Here is a 10,000-nt window from a genome sequence, read left to right as displayed (position 1 = left end):
TTTTTTATTCAACATTAGCAGGGTAAAGGGTACAGTCTAGCTCTACTGTATCTCTTGGATGATTAAAACATGTTTGTTCTGTAGCAGCCAGTCTTGATTAGGACTTGAATTGGGCGGGTAAGAAAACAGAGCTGACTTTATTGACATCACACTGTAACTTTAAGATAAATGGATGGAGATTGGAAAATTGCTAATAAATAAACGTCTTGAGGCTTGAAGCAGTCCCAGCTTGGCCCTAGTCGCTGGATCTCAGATTTTCACAGTGCAAGCGTCACGTTTCTGAACAGCTAGCTGTGAGATCAGAAGAAGCTGCTGCGCTCTGGAGGAACACCAAAGCAGGCTGCTCTCACAGCCTCTTTGTGGAAATCTGAAGCTTCCTCAGACTTTGCTTCCTTTTTGTTCGACTTTAACAAAGACCTGTTTCTGCGTGCAGCCGGCTGCTTGTACCTCTGACAAAAGCTCAGTTTTCACTCTGACTAATGAGAAGCAGCTTCTGTAATGAATCCATGTGTGCTCAGAGCTTTCTGCTCGTTTAGCAGCGTTTCATGATGCCCTCCTCCTCCTCGCCACTCTCCCGCTGTTTTAACGAGTTTCTAAAAGCACAACTCAACATCAGCCAGTCGGGTGGATGCAGATTATTTGCTGTTTGCAGGAACGAAGGCACAAATCAGAGAAACTAAAGGAGGTCTCGTGCACTCTGTGTTGTTTGTCCATATTACAGATTCAAATTAACCCAGTGCTCCCAGTGCACCGGTTTGGAAACAGTTTGCTTCTGTGGCTCTTTCTTCTCTGAGGGGAAGCTTTGGCTCTGAAAGCTCCACCGCCCACTGCTATGATCATTGCTTTCTGTTCTCATGTTTCCACCTCAAGTGTTTTTACCTTCAGACTGAAAAGTCTCAGATGTTGTTGCAAGAATCACGATGGAAGGTGGTCCAGACATTCACGGTCTCCTCCGGATGATTCTTCTGACTCTGATTAACGTCTGAGCTCCACAAGGAGGCGCTGTCCTCTGTGAGGCTGAGGTGGAGATTCTTTACATGGTTTCTTGTCCTGGTAGGAGAAATTGGCTGCATCCCAATCCAGGGTCTGCAGCCTTAAAGGCCGCATTTCAAGGCCGATTATGTCACAGCGGCGCGCCGAAGGCTGTCCCAATTCAAAGGCTGCTCGAAATGCGGCCCTGAAATGCGTCCTTCATTTCTCTGAATTTTAAGGCTGTGGCAGTGTAGACTTCGTGGTCCCATATATCCCACAATTCATAGCGCGGCAGTCGGTGTGGAGAATTCTGCCGCAGACGGCAGAAGCGGAGCGGCCGAAGAGTAAACTGTGAAAAGTAAGTCCTGGATATTATGTCACTTATTTATGTGCAAATGTTTAATAACGAAGAACATTAAAACATTCCTGTTGGCCACATGTCGGCAAAGTTATGTGACATTAGTGACGTTTGTACTAACTTGGTTTTAAAGCCTTTACTTTAAAATATACGCCGTTCAACAGCTGAGCTTCATCTCACAGAGAATGATCAAAGCTCATGTAGAAACAAACAAATGAACAAAAGATTTTCTCCTTCATTTCTGTCAAACAGCTGTATGACACGTTTCCAGCTGTTAGTATCATGGTTGCTAGGCAACCTGGGCAGCGGAGGCTAGACCGTCCCATTTCACAAGCCTCGCACTTCCGGCCTTAGCGGTCTTTAAGTACGCAGCCCTTGAGGATCGTTGAGGCTGCGTACTTTAAGGCTGCAGACCCTGAATTGGGATACAGCCATTGTACAAGTTAGAGTTAACGTGTTTGTCTTCTTTCTCTGTCTATCAAAACGTAATATCAAACTGACATTTTTGGCTAAAAGTTTTCAAATGATCGTTTCTAGACAAAAACAGCATCTGTGAGAGCTTTCAGTCAGGTTTTAGGCCCTTCAACAGTTCTGAGTCGGTGCTTTTGAAACTGATGATTCTGTCTTAGTTCTGCTGGACTCACTGTGCTAATGAAACACCAGCAGGAGTCGAGGGTTTAAGATCTAAATCTTATGTTAAGCTCAGAACTGCAGTTCCACAGAGGTCTGTCACAGAGTCTGTTCTTCTTTCCTTCTACATGAACCCTAAAGGCCAAATGATCCATCAAGCATCTCTAGATGACTGACAACTGTGATAGCTGGTTATAAAAAGAACTGCCTGTCCTTCAGGTTCTTACAGTTTTAACTAAGGTTCACACTTTGGGATAATCTTTGACACAAACCTGAAATTTGCCAAACAAATGAATGTTTTGGTCCAGACGAGTTCTTTTCAAGTCCTTTCTAAAACAACCAGATCTGGAAAGGTGCAGAGTTATCAGCGGCTCTATGTGCACTGCAGACTTCAGTATACAGTTCATTTAAGCCCTTAAATGGTTTACACCTGTAGATTTGTTGTACACTCTTGTGCTGTGTCTTTAAGTGTAAGTCTTGGATGGAGGACGGGTTCCTGTCGTGTCATTTTATCCTGCGGGAATCTTCAGTAAACATCTTGGATTCATTGATTTATTTAGCTGTAAAGCACATTGGTTTAAACCCACTGTATGAAGCAATAACTTACTAAGTATAATCAATGACATAACAACAATTCAAACAAAACAACACAAATTTAGATTTGTGTTTAGATTCTGATATTTTTCATAAATGAAATTGTGTAGAAGAAGTAAAAGAATTAAGAGCAGGTTGGTGTGTTTCAGTGTTGTTCATGAGTAAACTGTAAGGATTATAGCACAAACCTTTAGAGATTATCATACAGTATCCGTCTGCCTTGTAATTAGCCAAGCCTACACTCTGAACCATCAGTGTAAAAAAGAAACAGTGCTTAAAGTAAAGAAGTGTGAAAATATTTATATTTATGAAAACCTCAAACTTTTATTTGATGTACATAATGTTTCAGAAGATGTTTCAGGCAGATGGTGATGAAGTACAAACTGAGCTGTGCTGGTTTGTTGATCTGGTTGTTTAAAGCAGAGCCCCTCACTGCTGCTCGGTGTGGCTCATAAGTAAATCTCTGCATTCAAACAACAGTGTCGTCTGCATAAAAGTGCACATTTGCATCAGCTACATAATGTGAATATTAATAAAGTATCAAATTTTTTGACCCCACCTGTGAGAGCTCGTGTTACTTCACACAGTGCCGTTAAACCTGCTGTGTGTGCAGTTCTTCCTGGTATTTGCTGTATTTTGTCTCCTGGTCTCGTGTGAGTCTTCTCTGAACTGTGCTGTGTGAGACTCACAAACCTGCCAGTCCTTTTCATCACTTTTAAAAAGCTCTCTCTCTCTTTGTCTCTGCGGTAGTCGCTCACCCACGCACTTCTTTCTGTTGTTCTGTCACTCTCTGTCCACCAACATGGTAAAAACATTTTTCTCTGCCCCGACCTGTGATTCCTGCTCTAATGAGCACACCGTGGGCTCACGTCTCTGCTGTTTGATGCTCTGGAGCTCTGAGACTCCCTGAAAGCAGCAGCGGCATGTTTATGTGCTTAACACTGCATAACAGTTGATTTTTGTTCATGAACATTGTCCACACTATATGAATTTCTTGAATAATTATTCAGTATAAGCTATAATGAATCTTAGTTAATCATTTTTCTCTACAAAGTATATTTGATGGCATAACGAAAATAGATAAATGATTAACTGTCTTCAGCACCACGGACAGAGACATGGTTCACGTTTCATCCAAACTGATGGACGAATGAAATACGTGACGACAGTGTGTGTGTGTGTGTGTGTGTGTGTGTGTGTGTGTGTGTGTGTGTGTGTGTGTGTGTGTGTGTGTGAGAGAGATTAGCCTAATGATCATTATAATTTGCAATTACAGCCTCAGTTCCTGTGTGTGTGTTTATCTCACCATTCAACATAATAATCACCACCATCTGGTGTGTGTGTGTGTGTGTGTGTGTGTGTGTGTGTGTGTGTGTGTGTGTGTGTGTGTGTGTGTGTGTGTGTGTCTTTCTGTCTTTCTGTCCCTGTGTGGACACATATCATTCCAAGCTGTTATGGGGACGTCTGTGCGTTGCAGGGACATTAAGGCGGTCCTCACAACTTTAAGTAAACAATTAATCTGCTGTTTAACATGCTGAAGGTTCTCAGTGACATGTCGCCCTCTGAGCTGATGTGTAGTGATGATTTTACAGTCACGAACTGATGCTCAGTGATAATCATCAAAGATCTGCGACTGTAGCCTCCTGATTTAATAAAATCCTCTAAAATCCACCTGCGGTCAGAATGGTGGGGGATCAAAGATGACTAAAATCCCTCTAAAATCAGACAGCAGTGTCATTTCTAGCATCAACACTGAAGCTTTAATCTGAAAACTCTTTTTATTGGTGCAACCTGAACAAACAGCACCATAACTCATCTGAAAGGCAGATTTCCTGAAGACGTTTCACTTTTCATCTGAAAGTTCGTTCACTTCTAAAAGCGGGTGGAGGCATAGTGGCTGTTAGTCATTAGCATCGCACGACTCACATCACATGTCATGAGGACAAAAACCTCACACAGCAAAATGACTTCATCAGCTAATGTTACATCCTCACATTCTCAGATTCATGCGTGTAGCTAACTTACAGCTAACTTAGCATTATTGCTAATAACTCACAGATGACTTCAGCAGCTAATCGATGATGCTAACCTTTGTTTAATGTCACGCAGTATTGGTTTTGGCCACGATCAGCTTGTCAGTCACCTGTGAAGCTCAGCTGGTGTCAGAGGTGCTGTTTATATCAGTAAGAGGAAACTGGAGTTCAGTTCTCCTAAATCAGTAGAAGAATATTCGTGTTTTTATTAAATATGTTGGCGGAGGTTTGCTCCGAGCTGCTCAGAAACAGAGTCGCTGAATCTCCAGATAATCCGCTCAAAATGAACCAGCCCTTCATGAAAGCCCTCTGAGTCTCTGAGCTCACTTCATACTCACATGTTGCACCCCTGAAGAGACGGGAGACTCTTCATCATACATGATGATGACACGAGTTTGTGTTGTTGACACTGATCACTCTGACATTTACAGTTCCCATTAATCTGTCTTCATCTATATTGATTTAAAATGTCAGTGTTTAAATGCCAAACAGTGTCTGACATCAGAAATCACTCAGAACCGTCGGCTCTCTGAGCTTCGCTGGGACTTCCAGCTCTCTGTTACTGTGCTTCCCTCAGAGGGGCTGTAATGTTACCAGCAGTGCTGGGTGCAACGCATTACTGTAACCACATTACATTTTTCAGTAACGTGATATAGTTACAATTATGTAGTTACTTGCATTATAAAAGTTCTTTGATTATCTGCACGCTGGGTCGATAGACACAGAAATTCTTTTCTTCCTGCTACAATCAGCTGATTTCAGTTCATGTGCATGAAGAATGAAGAGTGTTACAGCTTTAGAAGGGTGGACATTAGCGTTGTTTGTATTGTGCAGACGGAGAAGAGCGAGATAGTAAAGTGCAAACGGCCTCAGAACAGAAAAAGCTGCTTTATACTGCTAACATCTGCACAGACAGCTTGCTAACACTAAGCTAGCCAAGCAGACTCCAGCCCAGCAGCCAGAGCCTGAGCTTACACAGCCTGTGGTGATGATGATGATGATGATGATGATGATGATGATGATGCGGCCTGTTTCTACCTGTTCAGGTTTCTACAGTAAAATCACCATGGCAACCGCTCTGAAGTCAAAGAAAAAACAAAGAGAAGTACAAATGAAGTTAGTCAAAAACACCGACGTTCGGTAAGAGCGAAGTGTAAATTGCATTAATAAGTAATATGTATGTACTGTGGCAGTATTTGACTGAAATGCAGAATCCGTGCGTATCAGCAGCTGACTGTCATGTGTCTGCGAGACGTAGCGGCGTGAACAGACGTCTCCTCTGTCCCACGCTCGGGTTGGTGTCATGTTCAAATGTCAGCACTGCAGGGCAAACTTTGTTTTCCACTCTGGCTTTGATTCAACGGCAGTGATGGAAACAGAGAGGGCAGCCATTACGAGTGAGCACATGACCCCGTGTAACGTGTTAAACCCGCCATGGAGTCACAAGCTGTGCAGATGACAGAAGCTTCCACAAAGACCGAGGAACGAATTCTGAGCATGTAAACACTGCAAAGCGTCTCTGTCTTCAGTTATTATTGTTGCTGTAGCAGACGGAGGGACACAAACTGACGTGGAAGCCTCACAAACTGTTCTGGCCTCTGCAGATAATTTCACCTTCATGACAGCTGTACGAGGGGAGAATGTTTGTATATGTCACCTGTATGCATCATTATGGGCGTGGCCTCCTTGTCTGACAGGTGGCTGTAAGGCAAGGCGAGTTTATTTATATAGCACAATTCAACAGCAAGGTGATTCAAAGTGCTTTACAGAGACATTAAAGAACAGAAACAAATAAAAAGCATAATTTAAATTTTAACCTTAAAAGTAAAACAGTGCAGATTTGGTGCTTTATTCAAATGCAGCTGAGAACAGGTGAGTCTTCAACCTGGATTTAAACAAACTGAGTGTTTCAGCTGATCTGAGGCTTTCTGGGAGTTTGTTGCAGATATAAGGAGCATAAAAGCTGAATGCAGCTTCTCCAGCTGCTTGCTGTTTGCTAACATGACATCATGTGACCAATAACATGGCTGCTGTGAGGTCAAACAGACCAAGAAGAAGAAATTCAGGGTTTTGTTTGGATGTTACTGAGCACTGATTCATACTCCATCTTTGTGTGTGTCTGTGTGTGTGTGTGTCCACTCATATTCTGTTTCCAGTGTGTCACTGCAGCTAAACAAAGCACTTTTTCTATTTTACACAACTAAAAACACACACACTGACCCGTGGATGATCCCAGACCATTGTGTGTTTCTCTTCTTCAGCTGAATCCCGATTGGCTGAAGTTTTCAGGTGGCAGTCAGTGTGCGTGATGGATGAGCGGCAGAGGAGGAGACGAGACCACATCTCAGTGTCTTCAGATGCCCTGGAGTCGTTTGAGTTTGGATTCAGATCTGTTAGAAGCAGAAACACGATGCTGAGGAGTCCCTCACTTACAGAGCTCTTCCAACATTTCATGTTTTGTTCTGTGGTGAGGAGCCGAGGCAGAGGTGGTTAAAAATCGATCTAGGAGGAACCCAGATATTCGGTCACGCTGAACTGTTTACGCGAGGTTTTGGTTGGTGGTTAAAATCCCTGCATGGCGTGGAGCTGACCGGGAGACGGCTCCTATAATTCAGGGGGTGTGTCCATCAAAGCCTTGCGTTTGAGTCTTTCGCCTTCCTTTCATGATTACTCAGACGTCGTCTGATGACATCAAATCAAATCAAATCAAATCACTTTTATTGTCACATCACATGTGCAGGCACACTGGCACAGCACATGTGAGTGAAATTCTTGTGTGTGAGCCCCACAAGCAACAGAGATGTGCAAACACAACAACACAAACGAGCAAAATACAAGAATGGCCAACCTGAAACTAATAAATATATGTACAATATACAATAGTGTATGCATTTCTGGATGTGTATACTAAATATTTTCCTACGTGTGTGTGTGTGTGTGTGTGTGTGTGTGTGTATACACATTTTTACAAATTATATAGTAAAAATAAATTAATAATAATAATAATAATAATAATAATAATAATAATAAAATATATAAATATACAGAGTTGAATATGTGCAAAACAAGTGGCATTTATATACAGTGTGGAGTGCATAATGTTGAAGTTCCAGTAGTGAAGCTGAGGTGTCTATGACGTGTTCAGCAGTCTGATGGCCTGATGGAAGAAGCTGTCTCTCAGTCTGCTGGTACGGGACCGGATGCTGCAGAACCTCCTTCCTGATGGAAGCAGTCTGAACAGTTTATGCTGGGGTGACTGGAGTCCTTGATGATCCTCCCCGCTTTCCTCAGGCACCGCTTCCTGTAGATGTCTTGGAGGGAGGGAAGCTCACCTCCAATTATCCGTTCAGAGCACCGCACTACTCGCTGGAGAGCTTTGCGGTTGTAGGCAGTGCTGTTGCCATACCAGGTGGTGATGCATCCAGTGAGGATGCTCTCAATGGCACAGTGATAGAAGGTCCTGAGGATGCGGGGGCTCATGCCGAATCTTTTCAGTCTCCTGAGAAAGAAGAGGCGCTGCTGCGCCTTCTTCACTGTTTTGTTTGTGTGTACTGACCACGTAAGATCCTCAGCCAGATGTACACCAAGGAAGCGGAAGCTGCTCACTCTCTCCACAGCAGCGCCGTTGATGGTGATGGGGGTGTGTACTTCTCTGCACCTCCGGAAGTCCACTATCAACTCCTTTGTCTTTGCGACGTTGAGGGTGAGATGGTTGTCTTGACACCAGTGGGTCAGGGCGCTGACCTCCTCCCTGTAAGCCGTCTCATCACCGTTGGTGATAAGACCCACCACTGTAGTGTCGTCCACAAACTTCACAATGATGTTGGAGCTGTTAGTGGCCGTGCAGTCGTAGGTGTAGAGTGAGTACAGGAGAGGGCTCAGTACACACCCCTGTGGAGCACCAGTGTTCAGTGTGATGGGGGATGAGGTGATGCTGCCCAGTCTGACCACCTGGCGTCTGTCAGACAGGAAGCTAAGGATCCAGCTGCAGAGGGAGCTGCTCAGTCCTAGATCCTGCAGTTTCCTGTCCAGCTTCGAGGGAACGATGGTATTGAATGCTGAGCTGTAATCTACAAACAGCATCCTCACATACGTGTCTCTCTTCTCCAGGTGTGACAGGGCAGTGTGTAGTGTCAGGGCTATGGCATCATCAGTGGACCTGTTGTGGCGGTATGCAAACTGTAGAGGGTCCAGTGAGTCGGGTAGTGCAGAGCAGATGAAGTCCCTGACCAGCTTCTCGAAGCATTTGCTCACGATGGGGGTCAGGGCTACAGGTCGCCAGTCGTTCAATGAGGAGATGGTGGAGGATTTGGGTACAGGGACGATGGTGGCCATTTTGAAGCAGGCTGGGACTACAGACAGAGAGAGGGAAAGGTTGAAGATGTGCGTGAACACTCCAGCCAGCTGAGCCGCGCATGACCTGAGGACGCGGCCGGGAATCCCGTCCGGACCAGTAGCTTTGCATGCGTTCACCTTCCTGAAGCACCTCCGCACATCCTCCTCAGACACAGTGTGCGCACTGACGTCATCCGCGGTGCGCACACTGTCCGGTCTCATGGTGTTCGCTGTGTCGAACCTAGCGTAGAATACGTTTAGATCCTCACACAGAGGTGGTCTGCGGTGTGCTGGTTTTCCCTCTAAAGTCTGTGATCGTGTTTAGTCCCTGCCACATACTCCGAGGGTTGTCAAACTGTTGCTCCACCCTGTCCCTGTACTCACGTTTGGCTGCTTTGATCGTCTTCCGGAGTTGGTAATGTGCGTGTTTGTAGTCCGATGTGTTCGCGGAGGCAAAGGCGGTGTTCCGTGCCGCCAGTGACATCATAATACTACAGGGCCCTAACAGCTGAGCAGCAGCTGTGTGAGTCTGCAGAGTCAGGCAGGTTAGAACACAGCCTATTAAAGAGCCTACATTTCCCACAGTGCACCTGTCCTTCGCGAGGCTGTTTCTGTATCAGCCAAAACTCTGAGTCAGAAAACAAGAACACAAGCTGAGACTGACGGTCTTTGTTCTCTCTCTCTCTCTCTGTCCTGCTGTGTGTGACTGTCTCTCGCCCAGAGGGGAAGGTGGAGGTGACGAAGGAGGGGATGAAGCTGTGCACGATGGGACCGGGCAAAGTGTTCGGAGAGCTCGCCATCCTCTACAACTGCACCAGGACGGCGACGGTGCAGAGTGAGTACTGACAGCCTGATGTTGGTCTTCATACCTGACCTCAGGTCAGTTCAGTGCAAAGACACAGAGCAGGTGAACTCTGACCTCTGACCTGTACACCCAGATGAATCAAATATTAGCCATGGTCTAGTTTTCATTAGTCAGAATGATGTCATATCTGATGGGAGCTGGATCCGTCTGTTTCATGTTGGTGGCCTCCTCACATCATCCACAGGAAAACACTTTCACCACACACACTGATCA

At 45.0% G+C, this 10,000-nt stretch overlaps 1 protein-coding gene across 1 annotated transcript in view; it reads left to right on the top strand.

The window, feature by feature from the left end:
• Positions 1–10,000, top strand: part of LOC146664391 (cGMP-dependent protein kinase 1-like) — a 48,228-nt gene that overhangs the window by 5,560 nt on the left and 32,668 nt on the right. Inside the window, exon 2 of the mRNA XM_085415177.1 lies at positions 9,644–9,757. Coding sequence (XP_085271303.1) covers positions 9,644–9,757 — 114 coding nt within the window. The remainder of the gene's footprint in view (positions 1–9,643; positions 9,758–10,000) is intronic.

This window comes from Rhamphochromis longiceps, linkage group LG8 (genome assembly GCF_057381845.1).
Source record: "Rhamphochromis longiceps isolate RC_006_pf linkage group LG8, R_longiceps_female_GT1.1, whole genome shotgun sequence".
In the NCBI taxonomy this organism is placed as follows: Eukaryota; Metazoa; Chordata; class Actinopteri; order Cichliformes; family Cichlidae; genus Rhamphochromis; species Rhamphochromis longiceps.
This window is presented reverse-complemented; position numbering and strand designations above follow the sequence as displayed.